General features: G+C 30.3%; 1 protein-coding gene across 3 annotated transcripts in view; it reads right to left on the bottom strand.

Moving 5' to 3' along the window:
• The window catches only part of Agxt (Alanine-glyoxylate aminotransferase), a 98599-nt gene extending 73987 nt beyond the window's left edge, over positions 1 to 24612 (bottom strand). Inside the window, exons 1-2 of one of the 3 annotated variants that reach the window (XM_087155975.1) lie at positions 24463 to 24612; positions 359 to 516 (exon numbers count right to left, since the gene is read on the bottom strand). In XM_087155975.1, the coding sequence (XP_087012101.1) occupies positions 359 to 508 (150 nt within the window). In that variant the 5' untranslated portion in view covers positions 509 to 516; positions 24463 to 24612. Of the gene's footprint in view, positions 1 to 358; positions 517 to 18431; positions 19091 to 24462 lie in introns of those variants that run through there. The other 2 variants (XM_087155976.1, XM_087155977.1) reach the window with 2 other exon arrangements.
• Positions 24613 to 24867: the final 255 nt, after the last annotated feature.

The following is a 24867-nucleotide window of genomic DNA, read 5'->3' as shown; positions in this document are numbered from 1 at the left end:
CAAACTAGAAGATGAGAAAACTCAAAAATATATCTCAGGTGAACAATGTAATGAGGAAAACATATGATTAAACGAATTTTTGTTTTAAAACTCATATTACCTAATTTCATATCTAACATAAAACTCAGAATAGTAATAATAAGTTTTAAGTATTAAATTATGTTTCAAATAGTCCTTGACAACATAAAAAGCATATATAGCAGTTAAAAAGTAAGGTAATAAAACAATCTTTAAAAAAAAAAAAATAAGATATTGAATGTCCAAAATAGAGATATTTAATGTTCAAGTAATGAAGATTTAAAAAAAATATTTTATAAAGAATTGCGCAATGTCTCATGGGATAATAAAAACTCAGCACCTCCATGAAATTCCTATCTAAATGTCCAAGCATTTGCTGTGAGAGAGAATGTAAAACTCTTGGATGACAATTTGATGGCCCTGGACCCATCAATAATTTTTGTGGTACATGAAGGGGAGTCAATAATTCTGGAGGAGGTTTAGTCATCATCGTCAATCCTGTAAATAAAACAGCACTCTATATATATATATATATATATATATATATATATATATATATATATATATATATATATATATATATATATATATATATATATATATATATACAGTACAGCCTCTTATCCGGAAACCGGAAAACCAGAACGAAATTCGATACATTTTCCCGCCATTTTTAAAACAAATAGTTTTTTCTCCTCATAAGATTTTAGGATTTTTCTTTCTTTTTTGAGAGATGTTTACTTTACCGTCATTTCAGAGATAATCATTAATTCCCCACACTGTCAAGAGAAGTATAAGAGGGTTCTAGGGGTGTTTCACCGAACCCCCACCCCTACAGAATGAAAGGAACTCCTGAGGTAGGTATACTGACATCGAAAACAAGTACAGGGGTTAACATAAGATTGATTTTTGGCATAACAATATGAAGTCAAAAATCTCGCCAGTGATATGTTTGTAAACTACACCTTCCCTCTTACACACGAATTAGCTGCGCATGCTCGACAAATCGAAACCAAAAATCGAAATACTAGATCAGTTGTGACTACTATTGACAGCACTGATCTAGTAGTTTTACTCTATTAGTTTTACTCTATATCCACGCCCTCGAGTGAGCTGTGGTGCTTCTTTATTGTAATTTATTCCTTTTTTTTTATAAGTTGTAATGATTTACATTAATTCATAACATTCTGTCTCTTTGCAGAAAAATAGGAAAATTCGCAAATTTTATAACACATTTTTTATCTCGAATTTTTGAAAGATTTATAATTTGTAAACTTTAAAATTAAAAAAAAAAGGAAACTAATATGTTCTTAAAATTTAATTCTTTATATCATTCTGAAACTCAAATACTTGAAATAAAAAAAAACACAATTTATGTACTTACAAAAAATAAATAAATTAAATTAAATAAATAAAATTAAGAACATTTTAGTGAGCAATCTGAGCTGCCCAAAACATTAAATTTCATATAAAGCACAAGAAATTGGAAAGCGTTCAATTAGCTTGTAAAAAGCGTTTTTCTGGTTTTCATTTATGCTTAATGGAAATTCTAATTATTTTCATTCAAAAAGTCTTTCAAAATGTGATTTTACTCCTCTATTTCAATTACAAGTTATTTTAATATCTGCGTTGTGTACAAGAAAGTGAAAAAAGTACAAAAATAAGAAGAGCATTTCACAACATTTACTAAGATGATAGACTATATATCCAGGATGATAAAAAAAATATAGATTATTAAAAAATAATTTCATTGCTATAATAAACATTGAGAAGAAATCCTATTATATATAGGTTAATATATAGGTTATATATAGGTCATAATATATAGGTTACTACAATAGCTTTTATATTACTCTGATACTTAAACTGCAAGTTACTTTGATTTTTTGGTCGTGTTAAAAGTTAAAAATATAAGAAAAGTGTCTCACAACATTCACTAAGATGACAATTTGTCTGTCAGGGATGATTAAAAAAATTAATGGTTAAAAAAATAATTTCATTGCGATAAAGAACATTTAGCTAGAATCTTATTACCGTTCAGGAATCTAAAACACTTTTTTGTGGTTTTTCCTTGCATGTAACGCAAAATTTGATTATTTTTATTTAGTCTTAATTGAAATAAGTTATTCTTATAACTTTAATGATTATGATTGTACTCCAAATAACTTAGGAGTAATTTTGATTTCTGGGTTGAATTAAAAATAATGACGTTTCCTTATATTCACAAAGATGATAAACCATCTATCAAGGATGGGAAGAAAAAAAAACTTGATTATTTAAAAATAACTTCTTTTAGATAATGAATATTTGGCTGGAATGCCTATTACCTATAAAAACAATCTGAAAAACATTTTTGTAGTTTTCTTTAGCATGTTACGCAAAATTTGATAATTTAATTTTATTTAAAATAGGTTGTTTTTATAGCTTTCATAAGTATATAATTGTATTTCGATACTTAAATTGTAGCTTATTTTGTTTTACTGGTTGAGTTAAAAAGAAGAGCTTTTCGTTTATATTCAATAAATTGATACATTATCTGTTTCATAATTTTATAACCGTCGTCGAACTGCCGACCTAATTTTGTGTTTACTCCTACTGATGTTCAACTCCGTAAATTCAATTTTAAATCCAATCCAGAAGACAAGGATAGTCCTGGTTCAGGTATTGAAAGAAATTTGCCTTCGTGGAGGACTTCTTGATGGAACTAACCAGCATTTGCGTTACAAGGAGAGGAAAACCACGAAAACCTCCCACGGTTAGCCTGACCTCAAGGAGACTCCTGATCTTCTGAGCCACAACGGCTAGGCCTAAATAATAATTAAAAATGGTTGCTTATAAAAAATTATTTCATTGAGATAAGGATGAACATTTAGTTGAAATCCTATTACCGCCAAACAATCCGAAGAACAATTTCACGGTTTTCCTTTGCGTGCAACGCAAAATTTGATCATTTAAGTTTAAACTTAATCTTGGTTAAAATTAATTATTTTTATAACTTTTATAAACATTGTTTTACGCCGATATTTAAATTGTGCGTTACTTTGATTTTTGGGATGAATTTAAAATTACAAAAAAATATGAAGAGCATCTCGTTATATTCACCGAAATAATTGGCTGCCTGTCAAAGACGCTAAAAAATGATTTATTGCATAAAATTCATTACGATTACTGAGCATTTCGCAGGAACTCTTTAAGCGTCAAGCAATCTGAATGATATTTTCGTGGTTTCCCTTTACGTGTAACGCAAAATCTGATTGTTTTCTTTTTTTAAAAAAAAGACATTCACAAAGGCAGCAATGCTTATAAGTTATTTTATCTTTTTTCCTTGTTAAAACAAAACAAAATGAAGAGCATTTATTGATTGTGGGCAATTCATTAGCAAGGTAGATAGTCTTACGCGGACTAAATTATTATTACAAATATAATATAACATATATAAATATTTAACAAATTTACGGTTGCATTGCTTATATTTTGTTTAAAAAAATGTGTCCTTAATGTGCATTTTTAATTATAATGATTTTAAAACTAAATGTTTAATTATTCACATCCAGCAGGAAAATTAATTTACGAATTTTATCTATCTTTAATTAAAATTCTTAAAAGTATCCTTACTATTCGTTACAACGCCATCTTCACTGGATGCACTTTTACACGCGTGCGGCAACGTGATTAGTGAGTTTTGAGGATTTCTGTCTCATCCGAAAAAAATCACATTCAGTGCAAACGGTCCTTTAAAAATCTAAAAAATTCTGTTGTGTTAGTCATGAGCGTAGCCAGTGGAGATCACGGTAATTACTTTTAAAAAACTGCTCGTCTATTTTAAGTTTTAAGAATACATTTATATTTAAATACATATAAAAATAAATATGCATATGTGCAGTGCATAATAAAACGGACCACCCGGAATTACTTTTGGTCGAATAGTCGGATCTTAATATTTTAAGACTCAACCTAAATGGCTCGGTTGAAGGGTGAGCTCAAATTTGCTAATTAATAAGGGTAGACGATATTTTAAGTTTCTAAACCAAGCACAAAAACATTTTTTCTCTAAATAAACATACATTTTCTTTGAAGGATTTCGATTTTTGATATCCCTAAAAGAAGGAGGTAATCGCTATCTCGTAAATATGGTTGGACTCTTGTACGTACTTTAACTTTATGCGTATTTTAAAATATCTCGAGAACATTTTAAATGAAATAAAAAAAATTGCATTGAATTATAATATTCGTTTATCCATAGGTTATTTTATGAAGGCTTAAGTAAGTAGTACTAAATATGCTAACATATGTATAAAATATTATACTTATATAATTTAATCATTTAGCACTTTATTAGAGAGTATGATAATTTTTTTTAAAATTTTCTTTTAATATTATAAGTTAATTAAAATATATTATCAAATATCACAATTCTTTTGTTTTTATTTTTAAGAAATTAAACTTTACTTTGTTTTTCGTTCATAATTCGGTCATTATTCAATTTGATTTAATTATTTATGTGAAATAATAATAATAAAAAAATGGTGTTTTAAAAGCGTTTTTTTAACTTTATTTAGCACTTTTTTAAACATACAAATATTTTTTAAAGAACTTATTTTTTTTAATTTTCTTTAAAAAATGTTGGGTAAATATATTGATAAATTTCAATTTGATTTATTTTTAAATTAAGAGATCTTTCGTTATTTTCGTGATCATTTTTAGAAAACGTAGCAAAACTTGCGTTTACTTTTTCATTTAGAATTTGAAGGTTACGATCGATTTTAATAATTATGTAATTATTTATGCAAAATAGTACAAGGAAACATTGATTTGTAAAAAACGCTTTTTTTAAAAATAAACAAAGTTTTTAACACTTTGTTTTAAGCGTATGATGAATTTTTTAACAAGCTTCTTTTTTAAATTTTCTAAATTTTCTTTCAATAATTTTAACTAGATATATTTATAAAATTCCCTTCTTATTTTTAAACTGATAAATCTTTCAAGGAGCGAAAATTTTAAGAAATTATAGCAAAACTTATGTTTACTTTTTAGTTTAAAATTCGAACCTTGCTCTAGTCAAACGAACTTAATTATTTATGTGAAATAATAATAGTAAATAAAAATTAATGATGTTTCAAAAGCGACAGAGAGGGTGTTTAGTACTGGGGGTAATGTTCGAAAAAACAGAGCATCTTTTATCATTTAAACATTCGGAAATGTTGATATATTTTTATTTCACAATAAAAATTTCATATGAAGTTTCAATTTCGCTCAATTGGCTATGGCTCATTTAGTAAAATTATTTTTTATAGCTTCAAACTTTTTTTTTCTTCAAAATTTAATTCACTTAAACTAATTGATTTCCGAATAAATTCATAAACCTATCGTTTTAAACTTTCTTTGATTTCTAGATAAAAGCTTAGTAAAGTATCTAACTTAAATTAAGACTGCTTATACCTTATAAACGATAAAGAGGTTCAAATATTGTAGCTACACACATTTTTTCAATAAATATTTTAAGCAAGATTTGTACATTGTAGTCAATTTATTTAATATCTTTCTTAAGCAAAACATATGTATCTTCAAATTTATAAATTGATTTAAACCAATTTGAGTATGGAGTTTTGATAGAAATCTGATTTTCTGTGCCTTGCAAGTAAATGAAATTAAATAATACTATATCGCGATACAAAATACAAAAATACTATATCGCGATGCAAAACTGACGATGCATCACGATATATAATTTCTAATATCGCCCAGTCCTAGTCATGACTATTCGTTTTGAGCTCTTTGGGTAATTTATTATATCGTGAGAATTTTATTTTATTGATTGTTCAGATTGCTTACAGTCAGAAACTAGCAGAAATTAATTATTTTTTATTAAATATCAGCTTTCTTCAATTTTTAATAAGGAATAATATTTTATTCTAATTAGACAAAGTGTTCTTTCTATTACACTTAGAGTAAGATTTTCATGTGTGGAAAACTTTAAATTGCAACTATGAATAATTAAATCAGTTTTCCATAATTCCTCCTTCACCATTTTAACATAGTTAAATCAATTTCCTTTTTGAGTTATCTGAAGTGAAAGTATTAGAGTCTGATAAAAAAAAAATTGTAATTATTTTATATTTCTAACAATAATCAACTGCGACATTGAATACGCTTAAAAGCAATATTATTCAAATAATATTGCTTTTAATTAATATTGCTTAAAATTGTTATAATTTCAAACAAGTCTATTTTTGATGCTTTTTTTTTATGACTAGGCCAAGATGTTTACGCACATTAAATAATATTTCTATTTAGAATCGTATAAAAATAAATCGAATGAAAAATATAGAATACTTTATTTCATAAAATGTGCTAATTCGGGTTAGAAAGCTCATTACCGGCACAAAATGAAACAGGAGAATAATTATAGTTCTTCAGAAACAAAGATGTCTGCAAAGAAGTTATAAAGTGAATGGTTCTAACTTAAAATAAAAAAATAAACTTTCGTGTCAGGAAACAAAAATCAATCAAATCGGATGGAGAGGATCCTTGATCAGCGTAAAATCTTGTTTTTAGGATATAACCTTTTTTAATGTCATTTTAGAAATAAAATCTTGTTTTTTAAAGTAATAAACAAACAAAACCAAATATAATAAAATAAATTAATTACAAAATAAATTAATAAATAAAGTAAAAAGGGCTCACGATACAAACTTTAAAAAAAAGTTTTGAGATTTAGTTTTTGTTTTAACCATTGAAATTATCTGCAAATGCATTAATAAAGCAAACGTCTCAGGAACGTAGCTTGTGATCTTTTTTTCCTCAGAATATGAGAGTTCTCGAGAATCATATGCACATTCTCCTGGTACTTCGACAGCAGACGACTACAAGCAAATATACCGGTTGTGTTTTACGAAAGAGCCATTCCTTCCTATAAACTCACCTCTTTGGCGATCATCATTTGGCATATAATGGGGCGAAGAAGAGTGCCAATCTAGTAGATAATAAAACCTAGACTTAGTTGAGAGTATTGTGATTGATCATCCCCATGCCCATGAAAAGGGGGAAGCAGAGACATTCGGTGAAACACCCCTGACACGGTATAGGTGTCATGTATAATAAGAGTCATGTACTAAATATCATCAATGGTTCCCTTCCCCACCCCCTACATAGTCGTTTCTTTTCAATCATAGCTCAGTGAGAAAAGGTGACTCATTGAACACCTGTTTTTTTAACATCTGGCCCTTAAGGGGAGTCATCATGTCTGGTGATTGCTTAGTCAAGGAGAGTTAAAACAAATAATTTTATTTGTCTTCTTTGATTCTTAGAAATCTCAGAAAGTACTTCCTACAGGGACTGCAGAACTCAAATTTTCCTATTATCTCTGTGCCCTTGCTTTTTTTCCTGTTATTTCCTACTTTTTCTTACTTTTTTAAAAATTATCTGTCATTTCTGCTATTCCCTCTTTGAGCATAGTGACAGCCAAAGGGGAATAATGACTCAAGGTCAAGTATTGCAACTGCACCCATTTTTCAATTCATTCATTTTGAATGCGGTGTGAGGAAGGTGGCAGAACATGGTAGAACATAAATTCTTTTTATTATGTCAGCTTCTGTGTCTGCTTGCTAATTTATGTTTAACTGGAGTGTAAGCGAAATAAAATCACTCAGCTTAATGAGGAATAAGATTGTGATACATGTGTTTTTCCTTCTGATTTCGATTAATGTTTTAGCGAAATGCTGAAACTCAAGTTAAACTCTTCTAGATAGTAATCTTTTCTTTTAGATGGATAGTTATCTGTCATTTCTGCTATTCCCTCTTTGAACATAATGATAGCCAAAGGGGAATAATGACTCAAGGTCAAGTATTGCAACTGCACCCATTTTTCAATTCATTCATTTTGAATGGGGTGTGAGGAAGGGGGCAGAGGCAGAACATGGTAGAACATAAATTCTTTTTATTATGTCAGCTTCTGTGTCTGCTTGCTAATTTATGTTTAACTGGAGTGTAGGCGAAATAAAATCACTCAGCTTAATGAGGAATAAGATTGTGATACATGTGTTTTTCCTTCTGATTTTGATTAATGTTTCAGCGAAATGCTTAAACCCAAATTAAACTCTTCTAGATAGTAATCGCGTGGCAGAATCATGGCGATATTATCGCAGAACGTCAGAAAGTTTTTTGCAGAAAGATTTTTCCTTCGGGAAGTAAAAAATTTTAAATTTCTTTTCTGCAGAAATTTTCGAAAGATATTTTTTAAATCCAGAATTATATTCAAACAATGTCTTTCTAGCGCATAAGAGAAGGAAAAAGAAATGCTCGTGATTATTTTTATCTTCTCATTTGAGAAAAATGAAGTCAGAAAATTTGCTTTGTTTTTCTCTCCAGAAATTTTCGAAAGTTTTTTTTTTTTTTTTTTTTGCACCCAGAATTATATTTAAATTAAACGATGTCTTTCTCGCAAATAGGAGTGGAAAGAAATGCTCACGACTTTTCTCTTCTCATTTGAGAATAACAAAAAATAATGAAGTAAAAAAAATTTATTTTTCTTTTCTCCAGAAATTTTCGAAGGATTCTCCCCCCCCCCCCATCCAGAATTATATTCGAACAATGTCTCTCTCATGCATAGGAGGGAAAAGAAACGCTCGCGATTTTTCTCTTCTCAATTGAGAATAATAAAAAATAAAGAATAATGAAGTAAAATTTTTTGTTTTTCTTTTCTCCAGAAATTTTTGATAGAATTTTTTTAATTCATCCAGAATTATATTCAAAAGTTGTAAATATTTCTGATTTTTCCATTTTCATAATGAAGTAAAAAATGGAGTGGATGGTTTTGAGTCCTGACGCAGCCAGCGACGAAGTAGAAGAAAGTGACGAGGAAGATGGAGCCCATCCCCTTTCTTTTCCAATTTACCTTCTTTGTTCATTTTATATTAAGCCTGTATATATTTTTATTTCATTATTTTTTCCCCTTTTTATCTTACTAAGCATATGTGCATTACTTTATCATTTTTTCTTCTTTTTAAAATTATTTTAAAATATTAATTTATTTCTAGTTGGGCTTGACAGTGTGGGGAGGGAGGTTGGTTATCGACCGTGTCAACCTTCATCTATGAAAAGGTACCCCACCATAGAATCGAGTTAACATGTCTTATATACTAGTGAATTGTAGTTGCAATTTTGTAGTGGTAGTTACACAGTACTCCCCCACCAGAATTATATCTGTGATAGAATTCAATGAATGGATATCACTTGTTGATTCAGTTACTATTTTTGCGAGAAAAGCCGGGAGAGCGTATTAAGATCAACGTACTTTTTTTTTAGTGCTGAATGTGAGAGGTGTAATAACTTCACGGTCGTAGTCGCTACTGTGTTGCCTTTAACAGTCGAGTGTATGCAGATAGACATTGCGTTGAATCAAGACTGAGTAGCAACAGTGCGAGTAGGAGTCACAAGTAGCAAGTCAACTGTTCAATGTGGACCATCGATCGAAGTAGGCGTTTCCAGATTGAAGTGGGCGTTACTGTCAAGATAGGCGTGTTCATTTTGAAGTGGGCGTTACTGCCAAGGTAGGAGTTGTGGTGTGCCTCGGCAAACACCCAGTCCCCAAGTTTGTACCTCGACAACCCTCCTGACCACTCCAAAACGAACTGAAGTGAGGTAAATCCAGCCAGCATAACCGGTTTTAAACCCCCCTCATACTCACTTCCAAACTGACTCGCGTGGAGAGAGGACGCGTTCCTCAACCCTTCTTTACAATTATCTAATTCCTTACAATGGACTTCCTTAGAATGGACTCGTTCCTGCCTATCTTGCCAACGAAATAAGATACAAAGACACACTGTAAGTCCATTACAGTCTTTCAACCTACCTTCTGAGAGATTCCAGCACGTGCATATTGACTTAGTTGGACCCCTTCCACCCTCTGATGGCTTTAACTATTTGCTGACGTGTGTTGATCGCTACACTAGGTGGCCGGAGGCCATCCCTCTCAGTGACGTCTCAGCGGAAACAGTATCCAAGGCCTTCGTCGCTCATTGGGTATCTCGCTTTGGAGTGCCTGCTATCTTGACTACAGACCAAGGCCGACAATTTCAATCCCACCTCTTCTCCTGCCTGAAGTCTATGTTTGGAATACAGCGAATCCGCACAACCCACTACCATCCTTCTTCAAACGGTATGGTTGAACGGTTCCACCGTTCTCTGAAACAAGCTCTTCGGTGCCACAACACCAAATGGACTGAATCTTTACCAGTAGTTTTACTAGGATTGCGAACTTGCTTCAAGAAGGATCTCAATGCATCTTGTGTTGAGATGGTCTATGGACAAACTGTCGTCTTACCTGGAGAGTTCTTTGAACCGCCTTCCGATGCTCCAAGTGATCCTTCAACTTATCTTTCAAAACTTATAGAAACCTTCAGAACTCTAAAACCTACACCTGCGTCCTGCCATTCAAAATCGTCATGCTTCGTACATCCAGCTTTAGAAACGTGCTCCCATGTGTTCGTAAGAATCGATACCTTGAAACCTGCGCTGTCATCACCTTATGATGGACCTTTTGAAGTTCTCCATAGAACTGAAAAACATTTCACGATTAAGAAAAATGGGAAGGAAGCCACCATAAGCATTGACCGGCTAAAACCAGCCTTTCTCTTAAACATAGACTCAACATCAGATCCCGTACTAGAAGAGAGAGTTTCAACGCCAGCAGTTTCAACTCCACAAGTTCAATGTGAGCAAGGTGACTCTTTACCGGTTATGACTCGCTCTGGAAGAAAAGTCAAGTTAAATCCTCGATACTTGTAATCACTCTATAGACTTTTATAGACTGTTTCGTACGTTTGGTACTAAGGGGGGAGTACTGTGGTGTGCCTCGGCAAACACCCAGTCCCCAAGTATGTACCTCGACAACCCTCCTGACCACTCCAAAACGAACTGAAGTGAGGTAAATCCAGCCAGCATAACCGGTTGTAAACCACCCTCATACTCACTTCCAAACTGACTCGCGTGGAGAGAGGACGCGTTCCTCAACCCTTCTTTACAATAATCTAATTCCTTACAATGTAAGTCTTCATTATATGTTTTTGTTGTAAATTAAATTTTTCTTTAACTTAAACCTTTTTTTATTCTTATTTATTTTTGTAATTAATTTTTAATTACGCAATTTAAATATGCATGTTATTAGCATGTTATTCTTAGCTTTAAAGCACACACGTGCTATAGGAGTGTTCACGTCACGTCCGAAGGTCACCAATGTGGGGGGGGGGGGTTGGTTATCGACCGTGTCAACCTTTATCTATGAAAAGGTTGACACGGTCCACACTTCATGAGCTAATCAATTCTGATGATAATCAGTAGTTTACTGTAAATAAATATATAGTTGACAATAGAAGGGAGAGATTTCCATGTCGTGATCTGTGGCAAAACAATCGCCAAATCTTGACAACATCTGGGCAGCGGTCTGCGAGAAACTAAAAAAAAAAAACATTGCAGAAAGGGACCAACTCCAAAGGCATAACTCTTAGCCAACCCATGGGCAAACATATACACGTTTAAAAAAAAAAAAAAAAAAAAAGCATTTGCTAGTTTAAAATCTATTTTGCACCCAAGGCTATTGTAGTTGGCGCGACAGATCACGATAAGGAAATATCCCCAAAAAAGTATTAGAACACTAAGCTAAATTGAAATTCTTACAAGACAAATCAAGCAACCTAATCCGAACTATGATTTTATTTACCTTTCTCATAGTAAAAACAACAATAATGGAAATAAAAAAGCACACTAGCTTTAACAGAAATTCAAACAAAGAAACATTAATATTCTTTTGCAAAAAAACTATTAGCACACTTTGAGAAACAAATAACATTTTGCATTATCGGTGATTTACTTTTTAATGTCTTAAAAGCTGTCCATTGGCCTCAATGACAGCCTCTAATCTCCGTGGGATGTACTCCATTAACTCTTTGGTGTATTTGGTGAAATATTATCCCAAATGCAAAATGGCAGCGTGAAACAGAAGCAGGACTTGAAGTGCCCAACGATCATACTAAGATTATTAATGCCTGTGACATCGATTTGTACCCATCAATCAATATGTTGTTAAGAATTTTAATAACTCTGCCAGATAGTGCAGCAACAGCAGAACGTTCCTTTTCAACTCTTCGACGTCTCAAAAATTGGATTAGAACAACTCAAAATCAAGAACGATTAAATGGACTCGCATTATTAAACATTCATCGAGAAATTGATTTGAATTTTGAAAAAATCATTGACAGATTTGCCATAGTTTCTAAAAAACGCATTACATTTATTATTTAAAGATTTTGAATACTTAAATTATTTTGTATTGTTCCATTGTTCATTATGAAAAAAAAATAAATGAGAAGACTAGCATTAAAAACCCCAATTTTTTTTTCTTCAAAAAAAAATACTTAAAAAAAAATGTTTTTATAAAAAAATTAATTGTGGGGGGGAATCTGAGTCTGTGACCCCCCCCCCAGGAAAAATTTCTGGATCCGCCCCGGGTAACACCTCTACAAAAGACAAAATGGACGTCCTAACATTAATAATTTCCAACCCCAATATGCACAATACAACCCCAAAACCATCGCATTTTCTCCACCATGTTTAATTGTTGACAAGATTCCCTTCAAATTGTTAAAATGTGCTTTGGTTGAAATATTTAAAACTTACTCTCATCAGAAAAAATAACTTGTTTTCAGAACTCCAGTGGCTTAATTCAATAGGTAAGAGTAAACTCGTCTCCCCCCCCCCATTAACCAGCCCTATGGAGAACATTTCCTGTAGTCTGTGGTGACAGTTACTTGCCAGAAGCTGACGGAAAGCCTTTGGCTAAAGTTTGAGCTGGATTTTGAGGGCCGTTTTAACAACATGCTTCCTTTCCCTATCATTTACTTTGGGCGATTAGATCACGAGCGATTAATCCTCTCTTCGGCCGGATCACGCCATTGGTCGTAGATGACATCACTGCTTGGGGGAAGGGACATGCTGTGTATTGCATAGTAAATTGGCGACAGATCTTGATTTGGCTACAAATTTTAAATCTAGCTTTCAAACGAGCTCTGTTTACACGTGGTATTAATGTTTCTTGTTTTTATCTATTAATGTTTTCTTGTTATTATTAATTATGAATCAGGTGATTTGCGAAAAAATATTTAAACGAAATAAAAATTTATACGAGCATATAAGAAACGTTCATTAAGCTGATGTAAAAACTAGAAGTTTGAAATGTCCTATGAATGGGAATATTTATTATAATCAAAAAGTAATAAAGATAAATTTGATATATTTAAAAATTAACACTGATGTAAATACCTTTCAACCTAAATATGAAGGACCATTTAAGGTCACTAAAAAATTCAGAGGAAATAATTACCTCATTCACATTAAAGATGATAAAAGAGATATTTATAAAAAATATCATGTAAGTAAACTTTTCAAAAAAAGGTTGCTAAAAGAAAAATTGAGTAATGACATGTCTAATATGAATGATCTTGATGAGAGTTTTGAATATTAAGCTGAGATAGTGTAAATTATTTATCACGTATTGTATAAGGTATTGATATTGACAATTTTGGCTTGAAATTTATTTAATGTAAAAATTTAGTTAGCAATATTTTTTTTTTCCTTGGTTAGATTTTTGAATTGCATCTTTCTCCTTCGAGCTCAAAATTTTATATTTGATGATAAATGGCTGGCCCAATCATCATTAAATATGGAAACATCCCATTCAAAAATTAAGCTAGATTTTTTTTCTTGGTTTTCTCTTTCTGATAACCATTTCATTTTTTTTAGCTACTAAGGAATTTTTACAATCCTTGTGATGCAAATTTTGGTTATATTGTCATTTCAATCACTTTTATTTTAGATAGTGATAATGAATAGAAAGATTTGATATGGAAATAAGAATAATAAATGTGAATGAAAGTAATAAGTATGAGAGAATTGATAATATAAAGGTATGATAATTTGAAATAACAACAATGTAAAAAACAAACATAAGATTGAAGGTATTATCACAAATTGAAAGTACGAGTAACAAAATATATTAGAAATGGTTTTTATGCAAATCAAATCTTTGAGTGAGCTATGTGGATCAAATGTGTATATATAATTTTTTTTGCTCCACATCATTAAAATATTTGTATGACTTGGGAGAGAGAGAGTGAGCAAATATTCTCAAGGAAAATAAACAGAAATACTATATTGTTATGATTATGATGTATGTTATAAGTGAATTATTTCCAGTAGTATTACATTCTTGGCACAAAATTTTTTTTTTTTACTTTTTTTTTTCTCAAAAAGAGGTGATAATGTTAAATAGGAATTTAACATTTAGTGTAATAACTCTTGCTAATAATATTATCACACTTTGCACAAGAACTCACAAATCTTTTCTCACAGATAATGTTAAATAGGAATTTAACATTTAGTTTTCAGTTTGTAAACAAAACAACATGGAAAGCAGTGTCTGAAGAAAGCAAATCTTTCGGGATGCACTCATCTCTTATTGGGCAATGGAACGGCAGCGGAGCCAATCAGATGAAGGAATGAGACTCTTGGAATTCCGCTAAGGATGAGGCGATTAAGTGTAAGGCTGATAAGCCGAAGACAAAATATAAAAACTTTTCGTTAATGTTGGCATCAGTCTGATTTTCATCCTTGCCGCGGGCTTTGAAACGAAAAAGGAGTTAGTGGTTGGTTTTCGTGAGGCGAGGGGGCTTCGGCCCCTTAGCAATAGTAAAATGAGAGAGTGTGCAGCTCCAGTATTAGGGAGTGAAATTTTTTAGAGAATGGAAAGAATCTATTCTCATCTCAAAATTTTTTTTCTAAATTCTTTGCTGTTTTAGCAATTTAATATTTCATTGCCAGAATGGATTTACGATGGCAAATTATTTTCGTGTTTTGAGATCATAAATTTGATGTAAAATTTCAGTACGTTAAGCACATGTCTATTATAGCCAAGAAAATAAAAATGTTTTGTAAGTATATTCTGATTCTATTCTCCTTGATGTTTCTGTTCTGGTTAGTTTTTTGATTTGATCTTATTCTAAAAATCTTTTTTTATTCTAGAGAATTGAGCGTTTCAAATGTTTTGTACTAACCCTATGATCTTAATTTATTTCGCAGCACGTGTTACCATCACTATAAATGATTTTATAGCATAAGATTTAAGAGTAGTTTTTAATTGCAGCTTTATTCTCATTTTACAGTTTCTATGCTTGAGTTTAAATTTATCTTTTATTCTCAATTTTATACACGTGCTGATTACTGATTAATTTTTCGGCCAGTCAGTCTTGATCTTAAATTTTAATATTTAAATTTAATCATTAAGTATTATGTATAAATGGTTAAATAATATAGATAATATTTAATTATGCAATGCCATAATAAGGCGATCACCATGTTATATGAACACCGTGTTATAGAATCTAAGTAAGTGATATTAAACAATACTGCTTTTACTTCATGGGCAACTGGGGCTGATCTAGAAATGCAGGGGGTGGGGGAGGCTAAGCACAGAATATTGGTCATTACTTTGAACTAAATTTAAATGTTGTTTGATTATAAAGTTTTTAAAATTATTCAGAACACAACTAAATAAAGATGCATCAGTAAATCTGAACTTATATTTTTATCAACTTTGCTACTTTATAACTATAAAAGATAATTCTCAAGGAAAAACTACAATAAAAAAAATCGTATTTGTAATATTGTATAGTACTCATTATATTTATTTATTTTAGCTTTCATGAATTTCAATCAATTAAAACAAAAATATTGTCTGAAATACTGAAGCGGACATTTACCTATCTCCCCCACCCTAACGACGACATAATATTATGTTAACATTTACAAGGAAGAAATAAATCCCGAAGCACATGTTAATACAAAATTTGTCGCCAAAATCATACAAACACCAGCCAAAAGCCACCATCTCCCTTCCCCCAAACAGTGATGTAATTTTCGACCAATAGCCTGATCCGGCCTAAGTGAGTATTAATCGCTCGTATCAGATCGGGGTTTATCTTTTGTGGATCTTGTTTCCTTCACTAGTTGAGTTTTCTATTGAAAATTGAGAGCAATGCAGTTTAATTAGTAAAGTTAAAACTTTTTTAACACAGGGATGAGAGTAGTCAGAAAGTTAAAAAGAGGAAATCCAAGGATGAATATACAGTACACTCTCGATTATCCGTGTGCGGATTATCCGGTTTGCGGATTAACCGTGCTCATTCCGGAATCACACAAAAAATATAAAGAGAAACATTTTCAAGATTAAAAAAATTTGATTCATCAAGTTATAACACTACCAAATTTTTGGAAGCAATATTCGTTATTGGATTGCAGTATATGGAATATCAGCAACATGGTCAAAGGTAAAATCATCTACGTTATCACGATCTTGGAGAAAGATCATACCGCTTAATGAACAATCCTCTTCAGATGTTCAAGAAAAGTATGATAACAGCATTCTCGAACAAGCAAAAGAAATCTAAGGTTTCGAAATTCTTGATGAAGAAAATTTAGAAGATTGGTTTCAAAATGATGTATGTGAGCCTGGCTTCCAGTATTTGACTGATGAAGGCATCGTTATGTTGTTAAATCAAATAGTGATGATAGTAACTGCTGCAGAAGATGTAGTAAATGAATGAAATACAATTTCTCATTCTACTGCTCTGTGGAAGCTTTATTAGATTATATGGGAGGATTTGATTATGGTGACATTACTGCGGTTCGTAAAATATGTGTATCGATATATGGCGAAGACGCATTACACATTTTTTAAAAAGGAAAATTCCTAGTTTGATGTTATGCATGCAAATGTCAGTAATTTTTATATTTTTTGTACTGATGTTGAATTTTTCTTTAATAAAAGGAGTTTTCGGATTATCCGTGTTTTTCGATTGTCCGTGTGACCTGTCCCGGTGATTAACCCGGATAATCGGGAGTGCACTGTATATGCATATATATATATATATATATATATATATATATATATATATATATATATATATATATATATATATATATATATATTTATCTATACAAAACTTTGACAAAAAAGGTGCGACTTTTAAACTTGTAAGCCATGTGATTATAAATTCCGATGATTAATTTTAAAATTGTATGAATATATGAATATGAATCACATGCATGATTTCAAATTGAGAGAATATAAATCTCGATATGAAACTTTTAAATCACGTGAATATGAAACTCTATATCGAATTTTGAAAAATGCGAAAATACAAATCATGAAGCGTAATTTTTAGATCACGTAAATAGGAATCACGATGCATAATTTTTAAATCGCGCGAATACAAATCACAATGTCTAATTTTTAAAGCACGTGCTTTTAAAGCACGTACGTATAAATACGAAAATCGATGTTTGATATTACAACTGCACAAACGAATCACGACATTGGATTTTAAGCTGGCGTGAATACGAATCGCTAACTTAGGGTTTTAAAAGCACGTAAATACAAATCGCGATATTGGATTTTTAAATCTCGTAAATAAGAATCGCAATGTACGATATTTAAGTCGCCTGAATAAGAATCGCAACTAAATCAGGAAAATACGAAAATCGATGATTGATATTAAAATCGCGTGGATAAGAATCGAGATATTTGCAGATTCTGGACTTGGGATTTCTAAAAGGCGTGTTTGTATTGTTTTTGCTTAGACATAATAAATAAACATTTACCAGATTAATTGAATAAGCAAATAAATATTTTTACCGCAAATCCACCTCTATTTTTTTTAAATTTTTTATTTTATCGTTTGCTTTCACGCTAGATAACAGGGTCAATTGTTTGAATTGCGAAAATACGAGCTTTCGGGCGGACGAATAAAAATACTTAAAATCTTATTTTCTGTGCGTAAAAGCGGAGAAAATAGCTAAAATAAGTAAAAATACGGAAGGGTCAGCTAGGACGTAGTTTGAATTTTCTCTTTGCCTTTGAAAATCGTAAATAAATATAATTATTTTATTTCAACGTCTGAATTCTCAAAAAAAAAAAAAAAAAAAAGCGGGACATTTATAAAAAAACGAAACTTTTAGAGAATCGGAATTTTTGATAAAAAAAAGGCTGAAATTCGAAAGGCAAAAGCGAAAAAATCTCATCCCTGTATAAAGGTAAACCGGTTTTTTTCACGGAAATGATTTTTAGAGAAGCTTCAGAGGGAGGAATGAGGACTTCAATACTTTCGCTCCGTGGAAAATTAAATTCTTCATAAATATTTTAACTTGTTCCAAAAAAAATTTCCTCGAAAATTAGCAGGAAAAATGAACAAATCTGAAAAAAAGTGGAAATCCGCGAATCCGCGGAAGAATCACATCCCTGTATTAACAGGATTTTTCTTTTTTACTTTAAAGACAAAAACTTATAAACTAATAAGCAAGCTTACCTTTCTAAAACCTTGCAAAACAAGTGTTATCTAATTTTAAAAATATCATATTTTTAGGCATTTGACAGAGCGATAAATCTTAATTGAATCTTCATATCTATTTGCAGATAGTCTTAACTGATAAGGAAGTAAACAGTGAGGCAGTTCACAGGCACCATGGAGATTTTGGTGATAATGAATTTAGATGAGAGAATATTAAAAATCCTGACGAAAAATGAAGTAACATAACTTTAATAATATTAACATTCCCTTAACATATCGCAATAAGACAACCACGAACATTCAACACTCTGCAGATGACGAGCGATAACAACTAATGTCATCAATGTGTGATTACAGTCAGGGCCGGATTTAAGCTTGGCGGGGCCCTAAGCTACTGAAAATGATGGGGCCCTTTTAAGTTCAATTCTATTTCTATACACCTAAAGTAAACTGTCGTATTTTTTATTGCTGAATATTAACATTATATTATTAAAAATTTGATAATATTGCTTGATTGTTAAATATATTGGTTGTGATGGGACTATAATGTAGAGCCTTTCTATTATTGTACATATTTTTTGAACGAGAAAAAAAACAGAAACTCATTTTAAGAACATCATAAGCACATTTTAAGAACAGAGTAAAGATTTGGCATGTTAGAAGAACCATTATATGTTTAACAGAGTTTTTTTTTTTCTGAAATTCTGAATATATGTTATTTGGAATTTTAAATGATTTTTTTTTTTTTTTTTTTTTTTTTTGCAAATTTTTTTTCTAAATTGAATTTTTTTTTTTTTAACGTTTCATTTTGCTTTGCTGCTCTATGACTTAGTCTACATCTACCGGCATTGTCAATATTGGCGAAAATCGCCATTGTGGGTACGATATTGTACGATTCCCGTCGATTTCACATTAAAAGTCTGTTTGTAAAACTTTTCATTTTAAACTTTATTGTGTTCTTAAATCAAAATTAATCATTTAAAAGACAAAAAATGACGTCAAAATGTTATAATTCCAAAAAATAAATTTGAAATATAAATTTAGAGATATCCGAACAACACTCGGACAATATTTGATATCAATATTGTTATCGTATTTTTGTCACGACATCGATCGTTTTCTCTAAATACTGAAATCTACGATATACCACTCGGAACCGCAACCCGTTAAGATGCTGTTTATCATTGTCCGCTACTCTATTTATCTTTTGTCTTCTTATATTTAAATCTAATTTCGTCTCATAAGAGTTATATCTTAGCTCATAATGTAAGTGGAATGAAAGTTGTTTCGATTAAGCGAGCCCGAAAACACAAACCAGCTGAAAATGAAGGTGAATTAATGCACCTTGTTGAAGAGAGCGAATTCTCTGATCTTGGCAGGTATGTGCTGTTTTTAAAATATATAATTATATATAGCAAGAATTACATCGATTTCCTCTTTTTTCATGTCCAGGCTGCTTAGCTATTTAATTATATCACATTATTCAATTCTCATATTCGCAAACAGTGGCGTAATATTATAGTATGTTTGGAGGTGTTAAGCCTTCTGACATGCTTATGTTTATATTTTTTCACAGCTGCAACTTGTACGTTCGAAGAAAAATATTTTTTAATACTTAAACTAATTAAAACTTTAAGAGCTAAGTGAGCTAACAAATATATCATATTTGCATATTTTTTAATTATTAATTTGTCATGGTAGATTGAAATGTTTTTTTTTCGAAATTTTAAGATTTAGTATGTCTACTAGATTGATTTAATATGTATACTGAAGATTTAGTAAGATCTCTAATGTTGCTGCTAGTATGAAGTTTTTTTCTCCACCGTACAAGTTTGCAGATATATATATATATATATATATATATATATATATATATATATATATATATATATATATATATATATATATATATATATATATATATATATATATATATATATATATATATATATATATATATATATATATATATATATATATATATATATATATATATATATATATATATATATATATATATATTTATATATATATATATGTTTAATTATTATTATGTTTAATGTATTTAATTAATATATAATGTTTAAATTACAAAAAAAAAGAATTGAATCATGAAAATTTTATATGTCTACATCTTACTTACCAAACCGAATAACTCATTAATCAAGTAATGAATAATTTCGGAAGGGGTTTTGATATGTGTATATATATTTGCCAAAATTACGCCAATTTCCTCTTTTTTTTTTAGTCCAAGTTTGTTAACTATTAAATTATATCACATTATTCAATTCTGATATTCCCAAAGATCTTGTTTAATTTTATTGTTTGTTTACTTTTATTGGTTCTGCGTACTATAACAATTTGTCTGCTCCTCTAGGACTAAAACAAATGTCTGAAAGACTTGAAATATGATAAAAATTACCTTCATTTATTTTTTGACAGAAATTTACCAGTTATATTTTAATCATGCATTTAAATAGTAACTTTTTGACATGGTCAATATACACTGATAGTAGCTTAAATTGATGTATTTTTTCTGTTGTATTTTCGTCAGTTATTGATGTTGATTTTCACGTGGATTTTAAATATCCCGATAAACAACCTGAAAAATTGGAATCTTGTATTTGGGTAGCTATTTACTTTTTGAGTCAATAATTCTGTCGAATTTTATCAGTTATTGCTACTGATTTCTAAGTTTTTAATTCTGATGTTTTTTATACGATATTTTTATACAACAGCCTAATCCAGAAACGAAACACTCATTTGAGGCGACCGTTTCGTGTGAATTTGTCGTCAATATTTTTTTTTCCGCCAAGTACTACTGCGTATTTAATAATTTGCAATTTTTTTTATTGTGATGATTAGTTACAAAAGGTGAAGGAAATAATTTATGTGTCCCCCGGCCTCCCTACAAAATGCGAAAATGTTACATGTAATGTTATAATAAAAATTACACGTTTAATTTAAAAAAAGTTATAAGTTTTTTTTTAAACATAGCGCTTTTGTTATTTTAAATTAGTAGCATACATGTTTATTATTATGAAAGGAATCTTGCAGAAAGATATATTTGTGCTAGAGAGTTTTGTCGCAGATAGCTCGAAAAAATTCTGCCTCGAGGATTCAGAGTATAGCAGCTTTGGTTATACCTATCATTTCAATTGATGTTATTATAATGCTTTTTTAAATTTATTGTTGTGTTTTTGTCGGAGAAAATAGTAACTTCGGTAAGTCATGACAACTTCTTGGAATTATTGATGGAAAATCAGGGATTTGAAAATCTAAAATGTCGCAGATACCCTGTACATATCAAAATGAAAAGCAATCTATAGCTGAAAATGTCCCAACTTTGCAACATATTTTAACTGTTGTGATTCTTGAGTCAAATATGACTGTGATAAGTGTTTTGATGGTATTGGTATTTCTCTGCACATAATTTATACATAGAATTCGTGATAATTGGATTCGTAAACATACAATCTGATACTGCAATGTTTAATATATTTATGCGAAGGCCATTGCTTTGAAAGCTTCTCATATACAAAGTAAAGAACTAATGCAAGAACTCTTTTAGAGAATAAAGTGACTGAAATAATAAATAATATATTATAAAAATGAAAAATTTAGATAATTCCTTCCTTCAGCAATCCCATGCCCGTTTTACTTGTATGGTCTTAATTGATGATAAAATATGAGATACATTTTGTAATGGTTATTAAAACATTATATATATATATATATATATATATATATATATATATATATATATATATATATATATATATATATATATATATATATATATATATATATATATATATATACATATTTTCTTTCAGATATGTTATTTTGAAACCATCTGTAAAGGCTATCTATGCTCTTTTACTTCAGCACCTTCTTGGAATTGGCGATGACGTATTGTAAATTAGAATGAAAAGGGAAACAGTGTTTTGAAAGCCTCTCAGCTGTTACAAACGCCATCTTGGGTAATTTTATAGACATAAGATTTTACTTTTTTATGAGTCATTATCTTGCACTAAAATGGATCAGTTATTCCTTAAAATAATTACCCTGGTCCTTCATGTTTTATTTTGCTTAGTTTGTATACTAAACTCTAATACTTTTACATTGTACAGCATTGTATGTTTCAAAGTTCAAAAGATAGCCACTCTTTAAGTTTTGTAATGTTTTTCATGGCGTCTTTTCTCAACTACTAGCTATCAGGGTTTGTTGATTTAAATCATAATTTAAATCAAATGATTTTTTTATAAAAAATCATTGATTTTGAAAGTTAAAAAACAGTGTTTTAAATTATTGATACTTTTATTGTTTTCTTTTCTTAGTTTTAAAATTTTTTTTAAATAAATTGTAGCATTAATTAATTTTAGTTATTGAAATTACTTTCTTTCTTGGTGTGTGTTAAATTCCAACACATTTGAAATTAAATTTTTAAAAATCTTTTTGATTCTTGAGATTGATTGGATAGCATTAAATGTGTACAGATTAAAGTACACATTTAATGCTGTCTTAATATAGACTTGCATAGCTGTAGAAATTAATTAATAAACATTAATTTTTCAACAAAAAAAAATTCAAATAATGTTAGTTAAAATTCTACCTTTTGATTGAAAAAGCATGGAATTATAATCTACATTATATTTTATTAGTGGAAAATGTATATTTCTAAAGCTTGAGGTTATATTCGAAGGAAATTATCCTAATATGTCAAAAATAGAAGGGAAAAAAAGGGGGCTGATGAATTCAGATGCTTTTTTTCCTGATATAGTGTCATTCTTCCTTTCAAAGTCTATTTGAAGCAGTAGAGTTATTAACTGGTAACTGGTATTTTTTTTCTCATAATATATTTATAGTATCTTTGACATTATCAGATTTTCTATAAAGAAATTTTGTGGAAAAAAAATTCCAATGAGTACATAGATTTTAAAAAAAAATTTTTAGCTTAACTTATCTATTTTGATAAACGATTAAATATTTATTTATTGATGAATGACTACATTTATAAACACAATCTGTAGCATTTATTTTGTCATATTAAAAACCAAGAGAAAAAAATCTCACCTTTTAATTAAAATTATGGTTTGCTAATTGAAACTTTGTTTTAATAGTTAAAGAACAGGGATCAGTGTCCAAGCCAAATTTATTACCACTTAGCGGTACCTTTACAAAATACTTCACTATATCTGAATCAGCACTGTGGTAAGCACATGTTAGATGTGGAATTTGTATTGACTAGCCGGGTTCCAATCCTAGCCGATACTGGGATTGGAATCCGGATCACCTCATCGAAAGGTAACCAAATAATTTTTAAAAATTATTCAAGGAAAAACTTTTTTCCATCTATTATATTATAAAATATAATATTTTCCATATGTTATAAACTTACTTGTAAAGGGCCGCCATATAAAAACAGGCCCAGTGCTCCTGAAAACATAAAAACTGCTCTGATTGTATACAAAAGAATTATCAACCTAGGGATTAGCATAAACGCTGCTAGTAGTACTTGCGTTATGCTTATGTCTACTTTAGTTCATGTAATGTTTTCAATATAACTATTAGTCTTTTAATTTAAACATATTAAAATTAACCACAGTTCATGTCTTATTTTTTTTCAGCTGCTACCTTCAGACTGTTTAAAGAAACTAGCAGACTAGAAAAGCCGAAAAATTTGGTGAAGTTCTTGCCACCGTCAACGACCGGGAAGGCAGGAAGACTAAGTTTGCATCAACTGACAGTTTTGTTTTAGAAACAATTGATTGTATTAAAGAATACAATAAATTATAGAAATTAGTATATTATTCTTTACTGTTTAATAAAAATTATATTTCGGTGTGGTGTGGCTAAATAAAAAAGGGGGTGACTAACATTAAGTTAGCATACGATTAAATAAAATTTAGAGACTAATTATGTAAAGGCCGAAAAAGATGATAGTGGGGTACATAGGAAGTGGGTAAAAAATTTCAGGTAAGTGCAACCGAGGAAGATGCTGGAAAAAAAAGGAAGAGAAAACAACTTATACAGTAAAATTACTCACCAGACACATTCTTTAAGATGCAAACAACTATTTATTAAAAAAGATAACATTATTGAACAACTTAGTAAACATGCCAACAAAAATAAAACGGCCTCAGCCGAATACAAAAAACAAACAAACACTTGTGAGGGGAAAAGTAACGACTAACTATTTCTTCATTAGGAAGACAAGCGAGGAAACCTCGCCAAAAAAATTAAAATTTTACGAATATCGCATTGGTTGGACGGAGAAGGATCAGAGGGGCAAATCACAGAGCTGCAAATATTGGCCAACTGGCGAAGTTAATTGTTATGCTCCACGCTAAACATGAAGCAGGGTTGTCAAAAGTGGTGACACACCTGGAAAAGAATTTTGTGGAATGTTCTGGAACATTCTTGGCACCATCATAAGATCAAAAGGGGCGCT

The sequence above is a fragment of the Parasteatoda tepidariorum genome, chromosome 12 (assembly GCF_982258835.1).
Source record: "Parasteatoda tepidariorum strain Cologne lab strain chromosome 12, Ptep-v5.0, whole genome shotgun sequence".
Classification (NCBI taxonomy): Eukaryota; Metazoa; Arthropoda; class Arachnida; order Araneae; family Theridiidae; genus Parasteatoda; species Parasteatoda tepidariorum.
This window is presented reverse-complemented; position numbering and strand designations above follow the sequence as displayed.